The sequence below is a fragment of the Silurus meridionalis genome, chromosome 17 (assembly GCF_014805685.1).
Source record: "Silurus meridionalis isolate SWU-2019-XX chromosome 17, ASM1480568v1, whole genome shotgun sequence".
Lineage (NCBI taxonomy): Eukaryota > Metazoa > Chordata > Actinopteri > Siluriformes > Siluridae > Silurus > Silurus meridionalis.
The window spans coordinates 28,080,706-28,105,750 of record NC_060900.1 but is presented as its reverse complement, the minus strand read 5'-3'; the positions used below and the strand labels follow the sequence as shown (position 1 = coordinate 28,105,750).

Genomic DNA, 25,045 nt, shown 5'->3' with positions numbered 1-25,045 from the left:
CACTCTCACAGATACTCTTCTATCACAAATCACTCCTGCTATCACTCTTCTCCACCCACTCCACCCTGCCTGCACTCTTTTCTTCACTTCTCTAACACACTCTCCATTACTTTGCACTGTTGACCCCAGGTACCTGAACTCCTCCACCTTCTCCACCTCTTCTCCCTGCAACCGCACCACTCCACTGCCCTCCCTCTCATTCACACACATGTACTCTGTCTTACTCCTACTGACTTTCATTCCCCTTCTCTCCAGCGTGTACCTCCACCTCTCCAGACTCTTCTCCACCTGCTCCCTACTCACCACAAATCACAATATCATCTGCAAACATCATAGTCCACAGAGACTCCTGTCTGACCTCGTCCGTCAACCTGTCCATCACCACTGCAAACAGGAAAGGGCTCAGGGCTGATCCTTGATGTAGTTCAACCCTCACCCTGAACCAGTCTGTCGTTCCTCCTGCACACTTCACTGCTGTCACACTGTCCTCATACATGTCCTGCACCACCCTCACATACTTCTCTGACACACCAGACTTCCTCATGCAGTACCACATACTTCTCCATCAACATTCTCAAAGCAAATAAGGCATCTGTGGTGCTCTTCCTCGGCATGAAACCATACTGTTGCTCACAGATGGTCACCTCTTCTCTCAGCCTGGCTTCCACTACTCTTTTCCATAACTTCATGGTGTGACTGATCAACTTAATTCCCCTGTAGTTACTGCAGGTCTGCACATCTCCCTTATTCTTAAAGATCAGTACCAGCACACTCCTTCTCCATTCCTCAGGCATCTTCTCAACTTCCAGAATCTTGTTAAACAATCTGGTTAAAAACTCCACTGCATCTCACCTAAACATCTCCACGCTTCTACAGGTATGTCATCTGGTCCAACCGACTTTCCACTCTTCATTTCCTTAATCACTGCTCTCACTTCCTCCTTACTAATCCTATCTACATCCTGCTTCACCAACTCCACATCATCCAACCTTCTCTCTCTCTGATTTTCCTCATTCATCAGCTGCTCAAAATACTCCCTCCACCTTCTCAACACACTCTCCTCACTAGTCAACACATTTCCTCTCCATCCTTTACTGCTCTAACTTGCAGTACATCCTTCCCAGCTCGGTTCCTTTGCCTGGCCAATCGGTATAAATCCTTTTCTCCTCCCTTAGTGTCCAACTTCTCCTACAGCTCCTCATATGCCTTTTCCTTGGCTTTCGCCACATCCCTCTTAACCTGCTGCTGCATCTCCTTGTACTCCTGCCTACTTTTCTTATCACTCTGTCTATCCCACTTCTGTTTTGCCAACCTCTTTCTCCTTATGCTCTCCTGCACTTCCTCATTCCACCACCATGTCTCCTTGTCTTGCTTTCTATTTCCAGATGTCACACCAAGTACTTTTCTAGCTGCCTCCCTCATCACTCCTGCAGTAGTTTCCCAATCATCCAGCACCTCTTCACCACCACCGAGCCTCTGTCTGACCTCTTCCCTGAACCTCACACTACACTCCTCCTCCTTCAGTTTCCACCATCTTTTTCTTCTTTCAGTCCTCACTCTCATCCTCTTCTTCTTCACCTCCAAAACCTTTATTATTGATATTATTGTTGCATATTTGTATTCAGTTGTCTGTCTGGATTTATGGACATCCAACATCACTCTACTGAACTGCCCACTACACCGCACAACGTTATATTTTATATTATAATATTTATAATAATATTTATATATTATATAATGTTATATTAAATGTAATTAATATTATAAATAATATAAAACTTTTTCCGATTGCCACACTGCACTTATTCAGTGCTACCACTAGATGGCGATATAAACTCACTCCGCATACAGAGGCCAATCATATGACCCTGTGTCTGGGTTAAACTTCCGGTTTCATGATTCCTATGTTTATGACAAATTGATTTATTGAACAAATAATCAACAGAAATGACTTCAATTGCTAAAAACTAAAATAAGAAATGGGGAGAATTCAATAATTGCTGTAAAGTTAATCAAATTGTGAATTCTGGTGCTGATGCATTTGGTTTAGCAATAAAGTTTCTAAACAAGTGGTTTGACGTGTTAGACAGCTTGCAGCATTTTCTGTATCCCATGCACCTGCAGAATCATGTTCGTGATAACTGGGAGACGTGATGTGTATGGTGGAAGAGCATAAGCATTCTTAAAGTGTTGTGACATTTAAAGGAATGTCTGTACTTTTGGGAATTTTTTTCTTCTTGCCAAGAAGAAGAACGTAAAGTTCTCAACTATTATTTATTTATTATTAATTATTATGCTTGGCTTTGTTAGCTTAAAAAAAATTTAGAATTAACTTAAATTACTGTTGCAGATTTTCAGTATGTTTTCAGTATGTGAAATGAAATCGGCCTCGAGTGCAGCTGCTCAGATCATTTCCTCTTTCACACACTCGCTGAAAATGGTACGAGTGTGATGAGGGCCGAGCGATGAGCCATTAATCAGTGTCTCTTTCAGGATTCGCAACCATGTTTAAATACATGTGCACTATGAACAGTGCAACAACATTCATAAGGCATGTATGTATACAATATGGACACTGAAATGTCAAACTGTTAAAGCAAAGACGGAGTGACTTGAACTTGGAGACCCAAACCTGTTCCTGCACGTGCACAAAGCCAGCTCCATGAAGATCTGCTTTCCATGGGTTGGATTTGGTGAAAGATCTCCTGCTGTAGAGCTCCAACCCTATTGAACATGAATGAATGTGAACACTGAACCCCAGAACTGCACCCCAGAACCTCCTCACCTTCTCACCTACATCACTTCCTGCTTTTACTAACAAAATGATAGCTGAATGAATCTCCACAAGCAAACTCCAAAATCCAGTAGAACATCTTCAAGGAAGAGTGGAGCTTATTATTAGAGCAAATGGAGACTAAATGTGAAATGTGATGTGCTTAAATTACTATTTGAACATATATATATATATATATATATATATATATATATATATAGAGAGAGAGAGAGAGAGAGAGAGAGAGAGAGAGAGAGAGAGAGAGAGATTTTTTTTTTCAAAATAAAAAAATGAAAAAATTATTTTATATGAAATAAAATGCTCAGGGAAAACATGTAAATTTGAGCTCTTTTAATTTTTTTTTTATTATTCTGAAATTAATACTTTACATTTTTTATTATCATTTTTTATTCGTAATTTTACTGTAATAGTAACAAATTATTATCCGGAGGACGATTGTAATATCTCTGTATAATGCTGTAGTTTTCAGTTGTTATTGTTGTAATTGTTATAAAATTCTCTGAAATCTCCATCAGACGAGTTTAGAAAGTGATTTGTGGACTTCAAACACATGCTGTTCATTAAACTTTAATTATGCTGCGGAACCTGATACTGAAAAGTTCACAAACAAGTTTAAGGTTCAGCAGCTACCAGAAGACCTCTCTCGTTCCTCTCTGATCGAGCCCACTTGGCAATCCGCTGGCGTCCACTCCGTAACCCAACACTCGGCTACCACACACTCGGCTGGTGAGAGAGACAGTGAGACGGAGGCCTGAGATAGTGTGTAGATTGCATCTATACGTCTACTATGATCTTAACATCACGATCCTTCCTCGTCATCCCGTTACACCATAGCTGACATTCTCACACTGCACTTCCTGATTTGACTCTCCACACACACACACACACACACACACACACACACACACACACACACACACACACACATGTGTTTGTGGAGTTACTCTGAGACTTGGGTTACATGGTGATTCTGCCTACAAATGAGAGTCATTTTTTAATCCTTGACGTGAGCCTGTTCGAACATCGAGCGCTTCGCTGTGGAGGCTCAATGCCTTATTTAGGCAGCATGAAAATCCATGCAACGACCCGGACTGAGACTGCGCTAATTTGTTTTCTCACCTTCTGCTTCTAATTGCAAAATCAGGTCCAGCTGGATAGAAAGCGCCCAGATGGTCATTAGGTCAGAAGACTGGCACACTCAGTATGCCAGTCTGTGCAGAGTGACAGAATGTGAGCTATACAGGGATATGCTGAGCTGCTGTTTGTCAACGGAAAAGTCTCGCACGAGGCTGAAAGACAAGGCGGAATCATCTGATCCCTTTGCGAGAAACTCATCACCTTTTTTCATCCTAGTTTGGAAACACTTCTTCTCTCAAATCCCTGGTCATTAAGCCTACTATATTAAGCTCTTCTCTCTTCTTCCACCAAAAAATGTGTCCACAGAGGCAGGATGATGCCCTACACTGGCCATCTTTACCCCCAGCAGGTCAAGTCCACAACACAGAAGAAGAAGATTCAGTAGTGTAATAAAACCAATGTTGGGACACGGTGTAAAATGTAAATAAAAACAAAATGCAATCATTTGCAAATCTTATAGAAAACATATTTTATACACAATAGAACACAGAAAACATATCAAATGTTAAAACTGAGGAAATTTACAATTTTACAGAAAAAAACTATTTTTTTTATCAGATTTCTGCAAGACGTCTCAAAAATCTTGTGACGGGGCAACAAAAGTCTGAGAAAAGTACGTTTTATTTTAATTATACAGTTTTGTAACTAATGATGTTAATTAACAGCAGGTCAGTGAGATGATTGGGGTATAAATACTGTATCTTTTAGAGTCTCTCAGAATTAAAGATGGGCGGAGCTTCATAAATCTTTGAAAGATCTTCAAACTGTGGAAGAATTTTATAATAATGTTCCTCAACATCAAATTGCAAAACAGTTAAATATTGAATCATTTACAGAACGTAATATCATTCAAAGTTAAAAAAATCTGGAGAAATCTCTGTTCACGAGAGAAAAAAATCAGTGTTGGATGTTTGTGATCTTTGTGCCCTCAGACGGCATTTCTTTTAAAACACTCATGATTCTGTAATGGAAATCACTGCATGGGCTCATGAACACCTCCAGAAATCACTGTTTCCATGTCAACCACAAATGCAGGTTAAATCTGTGTCACGCAAAGAAGAAGGTATGCGTGAACATGATCCAGAAACACCTCCATCCTCATCCAGCTTGCACATTTCAAAAGGTTCCATCAATATACAGGTTTTAGAGCAACAAATGCTTCCATCCACAAAAAGTAATTTTTCAGGAAAGGCCTTGTATACCTGAGCGAGACAATGCTAACTGCATACTGCATCTATTACAGTAGCATGACTTCGTATTAGAACTGTCCGGGTGCTGAACTGACCTGCTTGCAGTCGAGACATAAAACAAAAAACACAACAAAGGAAACCCAGAACTGTTGAGCAGCTACAATCCTGCATCAGACACACATGGGACAACATTCCTCTCCCAAAACTTCAGGAACTGCTCTTCTCAGATCCCCAACTTTATTGAGACCTGTTGCCGCCATCAAATTCCAAATTCCTTTTCTTTCCTTAAAATGTTCTCAGTTACATCACTAGATAAGTTTTTTATTGTGAATAGAAAATGAATTTATGAGATTTGCAAATCACTGCATTTTTTATTTTTTTTACAGTGTCCCCACTTTTTTTGACCTGGTGTTGTACTTTATAGTATCAGTACTATTTAGTAGTATTTAGAAATGGTAGTAGTGTAGTCGTGTATTAGTAGAATCAGTAATGTGATAGTTCTATAAATGGTGGCAGTAGTAGTATAGCATTTTCAATAATTAAAATACAGTAGTATTCGTTGTTGTATTGTACTATAAAAGAATTGCAATTAGTAGTGTAGTATACGATACGATATTTAGTATGGTAGTAGAAGTAGTGTAGCAGCAATAACAGTAGTAGTAAAAGTTGTACTAGAAGTATTAATGTACTAATACTAGCATCAGTGGAAAAATATCTGTCGTATAACAGCAGCAGTATAGTGTAGTATCTGTGGTAGTATTAGTATTAATAGTAGTACCAATGGAAATGATTATTCTCCCTTTATTTCTCTCGTTCTCTCAGTATTTATTATGTATTGGAAATAAACCTGCAGCTGCAGCAGTACTGTCTGGCTGTTCATCTGTCAACACTGAAATGTAAATCTGTTCATGTGCGTGTATGTTTATATGGATGGACGTGTCCAGGGAAACCAGGCGCCGTGGACGATGTCCCTTCAGGACGACGATTGAGAGCTCAGTGTTACTGTCACTTATGAGTAATTCTAGCATGGTGTAAATGTCATACATTGGTGATGTATAATCTGCTTTCCGTCTGGTATTGTGCACAGCTGTCTGTCTGGATTTTCAGTGGCATAAAACTCATTAATTTATTTATTTAAAAAAAAGCATCAGTGAATCAGCAAAAGGAGGATGAAATAAATATGACTTGAGCGTTCGGTATTAATTATAATATCTTAGTATCATATTTTCAACCAATTTATTTTTAATATAGGTCTTTCTAATATACAATATCTACTGTATCTCTCTATAATAATGTATAATCACTGCTCGTTTCCCAAAAGCACTGCTTTCTAGTGTAGACATGAACTTTACCAGGAGCAGATACTGAGAGAAATGTGCTTAAAGGCAGTGTTGAAGTTCGGAGAGATGTTCCTGCTTCTGTATTAATTCAAACGATGCAATTCATTTTATGTAGCAAAATCCACCCATTTCTAACTAAAAAAAGAACATGGATCTACGTGGAATCAGCAGGAGGCAACGTGAGCCTTCAGCTACAGCTACTTTAGTGTTTACACCGGTTCAGAAAGTCAACGCTTCAGAGAAGCACCTCCCTCATCTCACACCCAGAGAAAGAAAGACAGACAGGGTATGAAAGGGAAGACTTGTAGCGCTCGTAACGATCAGACACAGCAAACTGTGCAAGGTAAGATAAACCTGTGCCTATTCAAAGTGTGTGTGTGTGTGTGTGTGTGTGTGTGTGTGTGTGTGTGTGTGTGTGTGTGTGTGTGTGTGCGCTCTTGTGTGTTTCTTTTTCTTAGAATGGACAGAAATGCACTGTAGCAGCAGACTTTTACAGTTTTAGTTTTAGACGCTTTGGCAAGATTTAAATGTAGACATAATAATAAATCAATTAAATTATAATTACAATGTAATTAATCAAATATATCACAAACCAAATAAATACGGAGCTTCTTTATAAAATCCTGTATGTATTTGTCATAGCAAACCATAGAATGCATAATAATATCAGTTAAATGCTGTAATGTGACACATGCAGGTGAATATCTGGACATTATTCTGCACACATCAAATAGAATTCATACTACTAGTGTTAGTGAATGATATTAGAAACAACAGTAGTAGTGTTAATAGCCGGAGTACAGTTATAATAATAGTCTCAGGAGTATCATGGTGGTAGCAGCATCATTACTGTCATAGTATCAGTCATACTGTAAGTTCTTATAACAATAGTAGCATACTACAAAAAATAATAGTAGTAGGTTGTTTTTTTGCAGTTTGATCAAATGATTAATTTCGCTATTGAAACTGAAATCATTAGTCTCATGTTTCAAAACTCTTACAAACACAAATTCATGGCATCATCGTGACCCTGGATTGGAGGATTTCTTTTTTTTTCGGAATTTCGTACTGAATGCTATAAATATTACATAAATATTCTATTATTCCCAATGCTGTGAATAAGAACCACATTTGCAGCTATGCACATTGTTCTGGACGTATATAATATAATATATATTACATTTTATTATGATTGTCTTAGCATTTCAACAGGGACAAATTCACAATTATGAGGAACAAATTTATTATTTATAACATTCTTTATATATAAAAAAATATAATAAAAAAAAAAAATATATATATATATTCTTTCAGATCTGCTTTATATTTGTTAAGACAATTTTTGAGACGATGCCTATTGTTAAAAGTGGCGTACAATTAAATATGAATTACATTGAATTGAATTGAATTGAATTGAATTGATTTGAACAGTTCCATGGAATTTGACCATTTCTGAATTATTTAAACTTTATAAAGTTGTGATCATATAAACCTTTTTGCATGTTTGTTGTATTTAATAAATAATGTATAATAATTAAGAAAAAAGTAATTTTATTAATAATACTGAGAAGAACTAACACCTCGAAGCAGTGTTCACTGTTATAATCAGTGGTGGGAGTAATTGGTATAGTTAGTAGTCGTAGTGTAGCACAGCGATAGTAGGAATCATAATAATACAGTGATACAGTATTCGAAGTGAAACTAATAGTGATATTACATTTTATTAAATAATAATGTAGTATTATAGTTGGTAAGTATAATTATAGTATAATAGTAATAATAATTATAATAAGTTAGTAGAAGATTAAGTAATATTATTAATATTACTAAAATAGAAATCCTAGGTCTAACCATAGATTCAACATTTGTTAAAAAATTAAAAATCCAGAATATAATTTCACTAAACTTCAGTAATTAAGGTTAAGGCAAGAAATAATGTAGGAATAAAAATTGAGATATTGTACAGTGTATACATATATATATATATATAAGATGTATAGATAGACATTTAATATATAACCTTTGTTTTACAGTTAGTAATACACAGAAGTGTTTTTTTAATAATCAATTTAATAAACATATCAAAAGGCCTGTTTAGTAACTTTCTTACAGTATCTGTAATTTGATTTGAATAATTAACTAGATGTAATAAATTGGGTGTAATTAAATTCATTTTTATTTGTATAGCACATTTTTTAATGACATTTACTGAAAGCAGCATTATAGAGATAATGCATGTATGAAGTCAGATAGAGTAGAACAGATGTGTTCATAATGGTGCTGCATGGTTTTGTACTGGAACTAGAAAAGTTTGCTCCTGTGGTTGTGTCACGTCACGTCACATCACGTCACGTCACGTCACTGTCTCCCAGTCTCATATAGATTCAATTATTTTGTTTATGTATTAGAGCTTATGAGCTTTGGAAACTGCCTCACTTTTTAAAAAATGTTTTATCTTATCTCCATTCAACGTTTGTTCAGACCATCGAGGTGCTCATAAAGCATAAAGTTAACTTTCTACAGGACACAATTAAAAACAAAAGGGTAATAAAGTGTCCTCAGTTGCTGGATCAAGTCACTGCACCGCATCAAATCCTCACAGGATCATGACATATTAGTTTTTGCTTAAGATTCTTCAATTCATGAATTTATTGGGGTTTTTTATGTATTATTACTTTGCATGATGTTTTAGTTAACAGTTTATAAATGTGCTTTATAAATACATGTGTCTGACTGAGATTCAGTTGTTGGAGCTCTTCTATAGATACGGGCCATTACACATCACATTCTATATTCTATATAATTATATATGTTAAAAATTGCAATTTCTTAAATTTGTTAAATATTTTTTATAATTTAAAATTTCCATAACATCACATCTCTTGTGGTTTATTTTTCAGTTGATTTATTTCTAAATTGGCTAACATGTCACTGTTACACTGTTATTGTTATACCTTATTAGATGCTGAACTTCCCTTTAGCACATCTAAATATATGTGCAATTTTTTTAACTACCAATTTATCGTTATCCAATCTATTTCCTCATATCTTCTCTTCTCCTATTTAATTAATTTTTCTCTCATTTTATATTTATAATCTATTTTATCTAATGCACATATTTCTGATCAGGATTACATTCCGCTACAAATTGTATACAACAATGTTTGTGACAAATAATAATCTTGAATATTATCATAATGCTAATTATTACAGTGCCTGTTTATTTTAATGAAAATTCCTCCCTTAGCGTGAAGAGCAGCTTTACATCCTCTCGACACTTCGTTTCTCCAAACATTCAGCTGAAATACTTTGCTGTGACTCTTGTAAAACTCTCCAAAGATGTTCTTTCTTTCTACCTGTGCTTCAGTCCATCTCAGAGCAGTTCAATAGGATTTGGGTGCAGTGACTGGGCAGGTGGTTCCATGAAATGGAATATGTGTTGAAATATGGAATGGGAGCCACGTTGGTTCAGGATTCCTTTCACCATTTGACCTGCATGTATATAATGAGTTCTCTTATTATTATAAACAGAAAAGTGTGAAGTGGAACATCACGTACTACATGTATTTAATCCGAAAACTACTGTTATTGTTGAACAGAAACTAAAGGAACATGCACATGTGTCTCACAAGTGTTGAATAGATGCAGAGAAAAGTATAGATTCAATGTTTTACATGGAGTTATAGCAAAATCCCAACAGAATCTCATGTAGATGAATGTTAAATAATGCTGCTTTGTGCACCAGAAGGTCTTCATTAACTGGTAGGAGATGAATTTGCCCTTGAGATGAAATACGGAGTAAAGAGTGTTTCTGGTGTACCAGGCAAAGCCATGATCGAGCTGGGCCCTGTGAAGGACGGCAGCAGCCCCATAGAGGAGCTGATGGAGCTCACAGCGCAGAGTCTGACTCGCCTTGAGATTAAAGAGCACTTTAACGTCATCAAGGAGATCGGGCGAGGGAAATACGGGCGTGTGCTGCTAGTTACTCACCGCTGCAGGGGTAGGTACAAACACCACATGGCAAAATATGACGCTTTCAATGATCTTCATCAAATCACTGGTTTGAGCAGGAATGAAAGAAATGTTCTGCATCACCATTTGTGTATTTAGTCTTCTATATTGGACAGAAAGGCAACAGCGGTCCATATTTAAAAAAAAAAAAAAAGTCAATATCACACCTGATAGCGAGCTGATAAATGGAACCAGGATTGATGGACCAAGCATTTATTCAGTTCTAGCAAATTTCCTGATGACCAACTGACGTGTTGCTATGAAAAGATGAGTTTTCTCCATTTTGGCTTTTTTAACATTATTTTCTGCACGAGCATAAACAAATCTGCAGATTATATGTATAATTTCAATTGAGCATATGAACTTTTTAAATGTCTTCAAGTATGTTTGACCCAGTTAAACCCAGTCTAAAGACCCAGTCTAGAGCTGGATTAAATTTAAGAATGAGTTTGAATAATAGTGTATATGGTACACTGATCGCTAAAGGAATGAGGAAGTGACTCTTGTGAGAGCACAGAACAGGAGGTATACAATATATTGCAATGCACTTTATGTCGTGCCCCAGTAATTTTGTGTCGTATTTTGTGTCGCTTTTCGTTCATTTATGTTTTATGTAGCATAAATTTACATTAATGTATCTAGATCCTGGGCTAATGTTGTTTTATTTCACTCTGTACTGTACTGTACATGGTTGGAGTGACAATTAAAGTCTAATTGACTTGAGTTTAATATACAGTATGTACTTGCTGATGCAAAACTGGAAATAATGCTCAGGGTGAACCCAAACAAGCAGTAGTTTTACCAACAGTTATTTTTAAGAATTACCTACAAAGAAAAGACAAAAAGAAGGACAAACCACTTTTATGATCCCCGAGATATCTCAAATCCAGTGTATCACCCAACACCCTTCCAACATGGCTTTATATAATCAATTCATTGTGGTCCTCATCTCAGGGAGGTGGTGCGGCATCACGACACTGGTATTTCAAAAATTCACTTTTAAAACGCAAGAAATGATGTTAAAGGTTTTGCTAATGGGACACTAGTTTTGATATTATTAGGTATTGGATCAGTTTGAAAAGTGGAAAAGTGTGTGTTATTTCCCAACGCTTTGACACAAGTCTATCAGGTGAATCTTACAAACTCATCTCGGATCTAAAAGCTTTGTTTTTATCTATAAAACTGTGATTAGATTAAGTGTAATGAAGCAGGTCTGCATGAAAAGCAGCCATTTACTCAGTAAAAATTAAATCTGACATTGATGAAGTTCTATGCAATACCTGCAAATTAGTGTAATTCATGTAATGCATGTAGCTCCACTTTGCTGATCTGATCCCAGATTTATCCCTAATTTCTGATTTCTATCTGCAAATTAAAAACCCACTAAATGTAATATTTATTGCTAGTCCTACAAATCGAGGCAGCTGTAAAGATTGGTATCAGATTAAAAATCTCATTCCCATGTAGAACATTATGTGCTGAAGTGTGTGATGTTTGATCCTGATGTCTCCTGTTTCTTTTGCCTGGCATGGTTGTGGCAGGGACACCCATGGCCCTGAAGGTCCTACCCAAAGCGTCGACGCAGCTGAAGGGATTTCTGCGTGAGTACTGTATCTCGCTCCGCCTGTCCAGCCACCCGTGTATTGTGGGTCTGTTTGGAATCGTTTTCCAGTCTAACGAGCATTACGGATTCGCTCAGGAGCTGGTGGTCGGACGCGACCTGTTCGCTATCATCAAACCACGGGTCAGTCTTGCCATCTTCACAATAAAGTCTGTTCCTTAAGGCTCTTTTGCTGACATGTTGAATTCCTGTTTCTGATTGGTCAGAAGCTGTTGATCAGTTTTTATTACAGTCTGTGAGAAGTTAGTATAACTTTTTTTGTATAGAAACAAGCAATTCATTGGGACTGGTATAGAAGATGCTGTAACTCATGGCTCAGTGTCCTGCTGCTGCTCATCTGGAATATGATAAGATACATTTTGTCAAAAAATTCAGAGAATTATTCTTTATATAACTAATATAACAAATATCATGAATGAAATTTCCATTGGTGTTACATAACATTAAATGCAATTAAAAATGATCAAACATATGATATTCCTCACTTCATGAAATTTTGGTATTTTTCGCAGTATAAGAAAAATAAAATAAATACAAATCAAAAACTCTAAAAATAAAAATAATGTATTTAATTTAGGTGGTAACAGTAGCAGTAACATTTCAAGCTAAGCTCCAATTCTCCACCCTGAAAAGGATTATTTTTCTAAAACACTATCAAATTGTTGTTTAGTTTTTACTTTTAGTTATTGTTCTACCACATTTATAATAATTAGGGTTCCTGCGTAAATGCCTGACAAAAGTCGGACAATACAATTAAGAAAAAAAAAAAAACTTAGACCTTTTTCTGGGGCAATAAATAAATAAAATAAACAAGCTTTAGGACCTCAGTATAAAATGCTGTTCAATATTATTCAGGAGATTATTATTAAAATCTATCTATCTATCTATCTATCTATCTATCTATCTATCTATCTATCTATCTATCTATCTATCTATCTATCTATCTATCATCTATCTATCTATCTATCTATCTAGTTTAATAGCGTATAATTCTAAAACAAAAACTTGATCTTGTTTATGTTCACATCAAACTGGGTTCAGGTGACTGTCTACAGAAACTTGAACCTTGTGTCTGCATGGATTCTTCCAAAAACTTTCGACTGATGACCTTAACCAGGAGAAAGGTTTAGGGCTCTGGTTACTGATCAGAAAGTCAAGCCCCAGAACCACCAACCTGCCACTGTTGGGCCTTTAAAAGAGGCTCTACACACTCATGGTTGGCAAATAAAGGCTGTTTCTGAAGATACTTTATTTTAAGATTTTCTAATTGCAAGGCTGTAAAATCCATTTAAAAAACTCATTTCAGTTTTTCAAGACCACCAGTCATGTCATTAATGCTAAATTATCAACAGCAAGTAGGAGATTAGTCACAATCAGAGTTCATAAAGATCTATTACCCCCCTAACCAACACACACACACACACACACACATGTTCAACCCCCCCCGCACCCAAACTATGGGTATGTAAGAAATCATGTTTTAGACAGGTTGTTGGATGAATGCATGTTGTGCACGCTCAATACACATTTCAACAATGTGTGTGAGCTCGAAGGAACTCGGAGCGTGTGAGTCATCGAGCAACACAGCTGCTCTTCTTCCCTCGGCTCTGTGAAATTCTCCGAAACTCTGAGCTCCACACAAAAATGTTACGCCACAGAAACATGACTGGGTCTCTCGAGTCTCTGGTAATGATGTTGAAAGAGAAGATAAGCCTTCCAAAGTGGATCCACATTTTATTGACAGTTCCAGCATTTAGCTAGGGCCATTTACAACATTCGTTTTGTCAGTCGACAAATTTGTAAATGTGTAGTGTGTTCCCATAAAAAGCCTAATAAATCAAAATGACAACTCGGTTCTGGTCTGCTGCAAATATGAAACCCATTCCCACTAGATACCATTGAGGGACACACTATGATGGGCATCACATATTGTATAGTAACATATACACCACAGGGATAAGTATTGGGTCACCTGACATTTCCATCCATACGCGTTTCTTCCCCAAACTGTCACCACAAATTTAGAGGAACACAATTTTATACATGATGCCTTTGAATATGGTAGCAAGAAATAACAATAGAAATTTCCATTCTCAGGAGACCCAAACATGTTCCAGCATGACAATGGCCCTGTGCACAAAGCCAGCTCCATGAAGATCTGCTTTACAAGAGTTGGAGTGGAAGATCTCCTGCTTTTAGAGCTCTGACCTCAACCCTATTGAACACCAGTACCTGACTTTACTAACACCCTTGTAATACTTAATAAGCAACATTTCCATTATATAGTGGAACATCTCCCCAGGGGAATGGAGGTTATTATAACGTAAATGGAGATTGGAATAGGTTGTTCAAAAAGCAAAAACTGAATCTTATTGTCAGATATTTACAAAGTTTCATCCATATACAGTATGTATTTATAGCATAGAATCTGGGAGAATGTAGAAATGAGGAGACCATGCGAAATAGGGAATTCTGGAACAAATACAAAGAAGTGAGCTTTAAAAAGTTAAATGGAATCTTCTTCTTCTTCTTTCGGCTGCTCCCATTAGGGGTCGCCACAGCGGATCATCCTTCTCCATACCACCCTGTCCTCTACATCTGCCTCTATCATACCAACTACCTGCATGTCTTCCCTCACCACATCCATGAACCTCCTCCTTGGCCTTCCTCTTTTCCTCCTACCTGGTGGCTCCATCTTCAGCATTCTTCTACCAATATAATTCATGTCCCTTCTCTGCACATGTCCAAACCATCTCAATCTCGCCTCCCTCACCTTGTCACCAAAACATGCTACATGTGCTGTCCCTCTAATAAACTCATTTCTAATCTTGTCCATCCTCGTCACTCCCAACGAAAACCTTAACATCTTCAGCTCTGCTACCTCTAGCTCCACCTCCTGTCTTTTACTCAATGCCACTGTCTCTAATCCATACAACATCGCAGGTCTCACCACAGTCCTATAAACTTTCCCTTTCATTCTTGCAGATACCCTACTATCACAAATCACTCCTGTCACTCTTCTCCACCCACTCCACCCTGCCTGCACTCTTTTCTTTACTTCTCTAACACACTCTCCATTACTTTGCACTGTTGACCCCAGGTACCTGAACTCCTCCACCTTCTCCACCCCTTCTCCCTGCAACCGCATCACTCCACTGCCCTCCCTCTCATTCACACACATGTACTCTGTCTTACTCCTACTGACTTTCATTCCCCTTCTCTCCAGCGCATATCTCCACCTCTCCAGGCTCTTCTCAACCTGCTCTCTACTCTCACCACAAATCACAATATCATCTGCAAACATCATAGTCCAGGAGACTCCTGTCTGACCTCGTCCGTCAACCTGTCCATCACCACTGCAAACAGGAAAGGGCTCAGGGCCGATCCTTGATGCAGTCCAACCTTCACCCTGAACCAGTCTGTCGTACCTACTGCACACTTCACTGCTGTCACACTGTCCTCATACATGTCCTGCACCACCCTCACATACTTCTCTGACACACCTGACTTCCTCATACAATACCACAACTCCTCTCTTGGCACTTTGTCGCACGCTTTCTCTAAATCCACAAATACACAATGCAATTCCTTCTGTCCTTCTCTATACTTCTCCATCAACATCCTCAAAGCAAATAAGGCATCTGTGGTGCTCTTCCTCGGCATGAAACCATACTGTTGCTCACAGATGGTCACCTCTTCTCTCAGCCTGGCTTCCACTACTCTTTCCCATAACTTCATGGTGTGACTGATCAACTTAATTCCCCTGTAGTTACTGCAGGTCTGCACATCTCCTTATGCTTAAAGATCGGTACCAGCACACTCCTTCTCCATTCCTCAGGCATCCTCTCCCTTCCAGAATCCTGTTAAACAATCTGGTTAAAAACTCCACTGCCATCTCTCCTAAACATCTCACGCTTCTACCGGTATGTCATCTGGTCCAACCGACTTTCCATTCTTCATCCTCTTAATCGCTGCTCTCACTTCCTCCTTACTAATCCTATCTACATCCTGCTTCACCAACTCCACATCCTCCAACCTTCTCTCTCTGTGATTTTCCTCATTCATCAGCTGCTCAAAATACTCCCTCCACCTTCTCAACACACTCTCCTCACTAGTCAACACATTTCCTCTCCATCCTTTATTGCTCTAACTTGCAGTACATCCTTCCCAGCTCGGTCCCTCTGCCTGGCCAATCGGTATAAATCCTTTTCTCCTTCCTTAGTGTCCAACCTCTTATACAGCTCCTCATATGCCTTTTCCTTGGCTTTCGCCACATCCCTTTTACCTGCTGCCGCATCTCCTTGTACTCCTGCCTACTTTTCTCATCACTCTGTCGATCCCACTTCTGTTTTGCCAACCTCTTTCTCCTAATGCTCTCCTGCACTTCCTCATTCCACCACCACGTCTCCTTGTCTTGCTTTCTATTTCCAGATGTCACACCAAGTACTTTTCTAGCTGCCTCCTCATCACTCCTGCAGTAGTTGCCCAATCATCCGGCACCTCTTCACCACCACCAAGACCCTGTCTGACCTCTTCCCTGAACCTCACACTACACTCTTCCTCCTTCAGTTTCCACCATCTTATTCTTCTTTCAATCCTTACTTTCCTCCTCTTCTTCTTCGCCTCCAAAACCATCCTACAGACCACCATCCGATGCTGTCTAGCTACACTGTCCCCGCCAACACCTTACAGTCTCCAATCTCCTTCAGGTTGCATCTCCTGCATAGCACATAGTCCACCTGTGTGCACCTTCCTCCACTCTTATCGTCACCCTATGATCCTCCTTCTTCTTAAAATACGTGTTCACCACTGCCATTTCCATCCTTTTAGCAAAATCTACCACCATCTGCCCTTCCACATTCCTCTCCTTAAAACCATACCTACCCATCACCTCCTCATCACCTCTGTTCCTTCACCTACATGCCCATTAAAGTCTGCCCCAATCACCAATCGTTCTTTCCTAGGTACACCATCTACCACTTCATCTAATTCACTCCAGAATCTTTCCTTTTCCTCCATCTCACAGCCAACTTGTGGAGCATAGGCACTGATGACATTTATCATCATCCTTCAACTTCCACCTTCACGATCATCACCCTATCAGAAACTCTCTTCACCTCTACTACACTCTTACTGTACTCTTCCTTCAGAATCACCCCTACACCATTTCTCTTCCCATCCACACCATGATAAAACAGTTTAAACCCACCTCCAATGTTCCTGGCCTTACTCCCTTTCCACTTGGTCTCCTGAACACACAGCATATCTACCTTTCTCCTCTCCATCATATCAGCTACCTCTCTCCCTTTACCCGTCATAGTACCAACATTTAATGTACCAACCCGAACCTCTACTCTCCTACACTGCTCCTTTTCCTGCCGTCTCTGTAGACGTCTTCCTCCTCTCCTTCTCCTCCTTCGGCCAACAGTAGCCCAATTTCCACCGGTACCCTGTCGGCTAACGATACCTGTGGCGGTCGTTGTTAACACGGGCCTCGACCGATCCGGTATGAAATTCTCATTTGTGATCCGCATATTTGATTTGGCATATGTTTTACGCTGGATGCCCTTCCTAACGCAACCCTCCCCATTTACCCGGGCTTGGGACCGGCACTAAGAGTGCACTGGCTTGTGCCCCCCTAATGGCTGGGTTAAAAAGTTAAATGGAATATTTGAAAAAAAATATTCTTTGAGTTGTGTATGTGTTGTAAGTTGGTATTGGTATTTAGTATTTAGTTTAGAGGAAATGAAATGTCTGGTAATGGAAGAAAAAAGTTTGAAACAAGCTTCCAAAAGTTTAGTTACATGTCTGTGTCAGAACATATTCTAAAAGCTGGAACTACTCTTTTGCGAATAAAATAAAATGTATAATTTTAATTAGAGGTCAACCGATTAATTGGTTTTGCCGATTAATTGGCAGCGATAGTTGATTGCTAGAAAATCCGTACCGATAGTTTTTCCGGTTTCCGGTCAACTATCATTAGGAGAACACCCTCTAGAGGCGAATCACTGACTTCACGTGCTGTTTGTTTTCACACGTGAGACTGTGGAGTGCTGGAGTGTTATTTATTTTTATTTTTATTTAAATCCAGTATCTACTTTCAAAACTATCGGTTGATCAATCAGTTATCCAACTTAACTATCAATATCGGTCAACCTCTTTTATAGATTTACTAATCACTAACAATGAAATCACAAGAATTAAATCAACACTTGTGCATTTCCTGGATAGAGATTATAGACTTTCTTCCTTTCCGCAGGTCGGGATCTCGGAGTGTGCAGTAAAGCGTTGTGCTGTGCAGATCGCCAGTGCTTTGGAGTTCATCCACCGCCTGGGATTGGTGCACCGTGACATCAAGCCAGAGAACGTGCTTCTTCTGGACACCCAGTGCCGCCATGTTAAACTGGCCGACTTCGGCTTGACGCAGAAGCGTGGCACTCTGATCCAATTCATCTCCAGCACTCTGCCCTACATGGCCCCAGAGCTGTGCGCCATGGTGCAGGAGAACGGCCAGGAAAATCCTAAAGCACCACCACTCAGCATCCAGCCCAGCCTCGACACCTGGGCCTTTGGTGTGCTGCTTTTCTGCATCCTTACAGGTTTCTTCCCCTGGGAAAGCTGCACAAGTGCTGACAGCTTCTATGAGGAGTTTGCTGAGTGGCGGCAAGACCCCGGGACAACTGAAATCCCTACGCAGTGGATGAGGTTCACGCCAGTGTGTATGGAGATGTTCGCCAGGCTGCTGACGCCGGAGCCCAACGACAGGTCCACGGCCGATGTAGTGAAAGGGTATATTGGGAAGGACTGGGTGAGGCCAAAGCATGCAAATTTACTCGTAGGGGACCGAGGAGGAGTTAGCACCATGACACCACTGAGCAGCCCTTGCCGTAGCAGCCCAGTACTGCAATAATGCCTTGATATCACATTCCTACACCGTCTTGTGGTTGCAAATTTGTTGAATATGGCACGCAATTGGTTGAAGGGTGAGAGGCGGGGCTTGGGGTAATTTTTTTTCATTATTTTGTTGCGTACCTTATAAACCAAAAAAGGAAATATATGTTAATCTTTATATAAACTTTAAAAATAAAGATGCACAAGAAAAAAATGTTTAAACGTCAAGCCTTGTGCTTTGGAGTTTTTTTTTTTTTTTTTTTATTTGAAAGCATCAGTCGCACTCGAATTTTTTGTGACAGAGAAATTTCAGCACCATTTAAAAGAAAAATACACCAGACAATTAAAATAAAGTTGTATAGTTTGTACCCTGTTTTTGAGATATAAATTATAGAAATAAAATCTATATCAATAATAATATGATGGTGAATATAATGGATTTCCATTGTAAGGGTCAGAGTTTTAATTTAAATGGAATGCAAGAAGACACTATATTTTTGTGTTATATAGTTTATGTTTATGTTTATGTTTATGTTTATGTGTTGCTCCGGTTACTTCACGATAATCATCATGGTGTGTTGGTGTAAATATATGATATCCTGTATACAGTAATGACAGTATATTTCTCATTGCATGAGTAGAGGTTAAATATTGTATTATTGTCTTTCTACAGTTTTATGACACTTCTGAATTTGTATTAAACAATAAATCGGCACTTTAGAGAATGTCTTTCGATCTCTTGCCTGTTGAAACGTAATCACTACAATGCAGGTTCTATATCGTTAAAAAATAGTTCATATAGTTTATTGCCAAAAACATTGGGACACCTGACTTTTCCAGCCATATGTGGTTCCTCCCCAAACTGTTACCACAAAGTACGATTTAATTTCAATGTCTTTTAATTCATTAGCATGACATTTTCCCTTCACTTGAACTAAAAGATCCAAACATGTTCGAGCATAGTGCCCCTGTGCCCCATGCAGATCTGCTTTCCATGGGTTGGAGTGGAAGATCTCCTTCTATAGAGTGTCTACTGGAACATCTTCCCAGAACAGTGGAAATTATTATAACAAAAGTGGAATGAGATGTTTCAAAAATCACGTATTATCATAGATCTTGTGTCCACATCAGGTCCCACAAATTTTGAAATGATTTACACACACACACACACACTTTAAACCTCACACCCTTTAGCATTAAACAATCTACTGGCATCTCATGCAGCTGGTAGTTGAATGATAGACAGCATGGTGGTGGTGTGTATTGGCACTGGTGTTGATGTCCCAGTGCATGGCTTGTGTGTCCTGTAAACCAGGGGCAGTTTGGCTCAGAGTGTGCATTTTGCAGCATATTTAAAGTGTTATGCCAACCAGGATCCAGTTTCCATTGTGATCAACGGGCAACAAGCTCACTGCACTCCTTCATTGGCGTCCATTGAAAAAACAGCAATAAAGCCAAAGCGAGAAAGATCTCGGCTTTGCAGGGAATATAAATCAACACCCTGACTGTTTAATATGCCGGAGCTGTAGATCCGCAGTAAACTTAACACGCTGACATGAAGAGGCAGCTGTGTTGGAAATTCGCCCTAGATTCTATTACAGTAGCTTGCAAATAACCCGTTTTGTGAGCAACTCCGGCAGGAAAATAGATCGGTTTTCATCTCAAACTCGACGAGCTCTAACGTTCGTTTCTGGAAAGCGTTGATCTGGTCGACGCCAGAGTGAGATGGGATGAAGTCATCACAAGACATTTGAGTGCAGCTGTTTTTATTGATACTTAACACGTACACTATCTGGAGTGAAAGGTTGCCTACTAATGAGTAACCTTTCTTTTATTGCTGTGTTCGGTATGTTTTTATATAAGACTGATTTATCTGCTTTAGTCGAATGCACAAATAAAAGAAAACTCAAGCTTTTTTAAGTGGAACACAAAAACAGCCCTAATTACAGGTCAAGTCGAGTTGAATCGGGGATAATGACTTCTTATGGACCTCTTTAAGTGCCAGTAATGGACGCCCATAAACCTTTCTGGTCAGTTTGTGCTCGCTTCTTGTTGACCCCAAATAAATCAAGACCTGTGAGTGGCCATTTTAAAGTTTACCCTTCACCCTTTGGGTCGACTCTGATTAATGGCTATAGCGACCATGAAAGTTATAGCTAGCTAGGTTTAAAAAACATATCTGAGCTCAGGTTGTATGAAACATTAGCAGGCGATTACCACGTTGAATGCTTGTGCAAATGAATTCCACTTGTAAGGTTCTTCAGTTTGCTTTCAACAGTTTTGACACCAAGTTATGCATGATATTCACTTGGCAGTTGGCTGGTACTTGTTCTGATCCCCAGACTACAGATGTGCCATTCTGAGGGCACGTAAACTTGCACAGGGGGTAAAAGGGTGAAAAGTCTTCGGGTTTTCTTTAGACAACAGCTGAAGTGACATCACATCGTGCGATTTGTGTGCACACTTTGTCTTACATGCCATGTGCAAGCAAAAGTAGATGTACTTAACACTCATGCATTCGCTTTCCAAAGTGAACCGCTGTCCCTGATCTCCCAGCAGGCTTTGTAACAGATGCTTTGGCCGAGAAGCTTAATCTCTTGGTGAGAGAATGGATTTCATTGATTGATAATGACATTGTGACCTATTAATAAACCCTCAGTTATACTCTGTTATGGAAAATAACCAGGGTAGGAGAGTCAACAGTTTCCTATACCACCGTACACAAATCTGTGTGTGATGAAAGTAATTCTGATCTAGCATTTGTGTCGTGCGGAACAGTGGTGTGGTAATCATATAGTATGAAGACCATAGATGATGCTAAGATGATAAATTTGACAGTATTTGTTGTTATAAAATGCCATTATTTTTCCTGGAATCCTTTTGTTGATTTTCATGTCATGGTTCTGAATGACCAGGTGGTTATCTGCTGTTTATATTTTCCCAGTTTAATTCAATTCATTTTCATTTGTAGAGCGCTTTTAACAACTAAAGCGGTTTTACATTTGTATAAAATAATGTATAAGTATGTATTTGATCCTTATAATAAGGAAAGTATATTCGTAATGAGTGAACCAGTGGTGACTGTGGTGAAGAAAAATCTTCCATAGACTTCATGAGGTAGAAACCTTGAGAGGAACCAGACTCCAAAGGAAACCTCATCCTCATCCCAAACAACGAACATCCATGTATTACAGTTCCATTATCAATGAGCTGTTCTGTACAGTGATGGACGCTTACATGCGGAACTGTTCATAACTGTGTTCCTGAGCACATTGTTGATATTAATTACAGTCCAAATCCAGCCTCAAAAATCAATAAACAAATGTCAAATCTAAAAACAAATAACTGAAGAAAGTTACACAACATAATCAGCATAAAACCAAATATTTAAGCAATGCAGTTTAAAGACACACTGAGACTTGGTGAGAAGTTCTGACTACAGAATGCTTCCCTGAGTGTTTTACCAAATCTCCTTAAATACTTAAACCATCATGAACACTCATAAATTCAAAGTAATAAAAGCTTTGCAAACCCTTTCTTGGGACAGGAGGTGACCTTAAAACCCCAAAACCACCTCGGGTAAAAACCAACACCAGATAAAGATCTTCTCCATGACCACCCTCACATCAGTAGGACAGAATTTCCCAAAACCTGAGATCTTTATTTCTGGTCTGTTCTACTGATATGTGACTGAGATCATATTTCCAATTACATTGAGATCTTTAAAATGATACCAAACATGTGAAGTAAAATTCATACATTCCTAAAATGTAATTATTACAGTATGCAGGTAAAGTAGCTTGAATTCCGGGAACTTCTAAGTCACCTTTCCATGACACAGCCATATCCCCAGGAGGGAAAGAGGGGGCCCAAGGATGGATGAGAGGGCATCTGAACAAATGGCTTTCTCTCCTCAGATTAAATAGATCCTCCTTTAGATTAAAGAGATCCTCTCCTCAGATTATTGTTTTGTTGCATGGCAGGTTTCGGGTTCGGGCCTCATGGAAAAATCTGACCATCCTTACACTATCTCTTCCTACCTTTACAAGGTTTTGAACAACACCAGAATAACCTGCCTCAATGTCAAATAATTGCATGTTACAAGGTTTTGAACAACACCAGAATAACCTGCCTCAATGTCATAAGGAACCAACACACACCATGGGTTTAGTGGAATAATAATAGGAGATGGACTCCACAAGCTCTCCAGGGACTAATGGTAATGTTAACCTTGTAGAACGTGGAGAAGGTATGGCACCTACTGTAGGCAACACATGTGTGACCCTATTGGAGTGCGATCCCTTCAAGTAATGCCCACTAGGAGGATATGTTCCAAATAGAGAGGCATGTCATGGTAGAGGCCAGGTTTTTGGCCAGACTGTAGGTCATAGTGATGAAATACATCATATAGTTAACCAGTGTGATTTAAAATCAGATGGTCTAAGTGTTACAATGGCAATTTTTGATAGATAGTGCAATTTTTTAAGGATAGACAGTATTTAAAAAAGACCTATTATGTTGAGTTTGTATAAAAGTTTTGGATATGCCAGTTATGTAATGTCATATCATTGAAAAATGTGTTTGTAAATTGGCAGTGTAGGAATGTGGGTGATTATGTAAGGCTCTGCATGTTGCTTAATATGAGACATTTTGCTACCCTATGCAAAGTCCAGGCTCGAGATGGTATGAAGTGATGAAGTGATCCGCTTAGTGCAATACAAACCAAAGCACCTCTGAAAAATTCCATTAGTGTCCTAAGGGAAGTGTAAAACAACCGGCATGTTAAAGCCAGTTTAAACTCTGGAATGTTCCAAAGTTCTATTCTGAGGTTCTCTGACCTGACATGCCATTTCAGCCTCTGAGGATGATCATTGTGTTTATATACAACACTGTAAACACCATTTTCAAACGAGCCCCTTTGGGTAAATCTGTAGCGAGCTTGGAATAGCGATCCAGGCTAATTCAGTGCAAATTTATGTGTTCAGACAGACAACAAATCATCAACTTACTTAAAAGCCTTCGGACTTCTGCCGCATGGCTCTTTCACAAACACGCCTTTGTAGTGCAAAAAAAAAAAAGGGAAAAATGATTAAAATAAACCAGACTTGTTGTTCTTTTCCTGTTGTGTCTGCAGGAAGTTACAGCTCTACCTCTGCCATGTTAATCTGTATTCAATGTGACTCTTAGGACACGCCTCGGTCTCCATAGTGTTGATGCGTCATGTTCACGTAGCAGCGGCGGTGTGGAAAAAACGCGCTCGAGAAACAGTTAAGCGACGAGAAATCAATAATAATAAAAGTAAAGCACATATACTAATAATTATATATAGATAAATATTGTTTGTTACCAATGCAAATATGCTAAAAATGATGCATTGTGATACAAAACACAACTTGCATCCAATGCCCACGTTTTAAAATCGATGCATCACATTGTTAACTTTTATGCCGATGCACCGATGCAAATTGCTGAATCGTACCGTCACTATTCTGTACTGCCCCAGTCACATAATATCATTCAAATCGACATAGGGATACAATTCCAAGGATGTCCAGCAGCTGTGTTTTCCTGAGTTCTAGTTTCAACTGATGAGCTTCCGTCCATGTTGAGATTTCAGCCAGACATGCAGAGATTTGTGCCGAAACATAAATGTCAGAGGGAGGAGAGGGAATAATAAGTTGAGTTTCATTCACATATCAGTGGTATGAAAACACATATGAAAACATGAAAACACCCTAGTCTTTTCTTTGAGTCTCACGTGAATAATATCACCAGGATCGCCTTCTTTCACCTAAGAAATATTGCTAATTTGTTGGAGTAAGTGCAGAAATAAGCTTCAGTTAGTTCAGAATGCAGCAGCAAGAGTCCTCACTAGATCTAGGAAATATGACCACATCACCCCTGTTTTAATCATCTACACTGCTCCCAATTACCTCTCACACTGATTATAAAATACTACTACTGACGTATAAAGCACTTAACGCTCTCACGCCGCAGTATCTGAGTGAACTTCTGTACCAGGATGATCCTCCACACCTACTTAGATCAAAAGGTGCAGGCT

General features: G+C 38.9%; 1 protein-coding gene across 1 annotated transcript; it reads left to right on the top strand.

Moving 5' to 3' along the window:
• The first annotated feature begins 6,747 nt into the window (after positions 1-6,747).
• si:dkey-8e10.3 (serine/threonine-protein kinase SBK1) lies at positions 6,748-19,128 on the top strand. The gene is made up of 4 exons (XM_046871956.1): positions 6,748-6,804; positions 10,285-10,461; positions 12,014-12,216; positions 18,353-19,128. Exons 1-4 carry the CDS (start codon positions 6,750-6,752, stop codon positions 19,001-19,003), a joined length of 1,086 nt encoding a protein of 361 aa, XP_046727912.1. The 5' UTR covers positions 6,748-6,749; the 3' UTR covers positions 19,004-19,128.
• Positions 19,129-25,045: the final 5,917 nt, after the last annotated feature.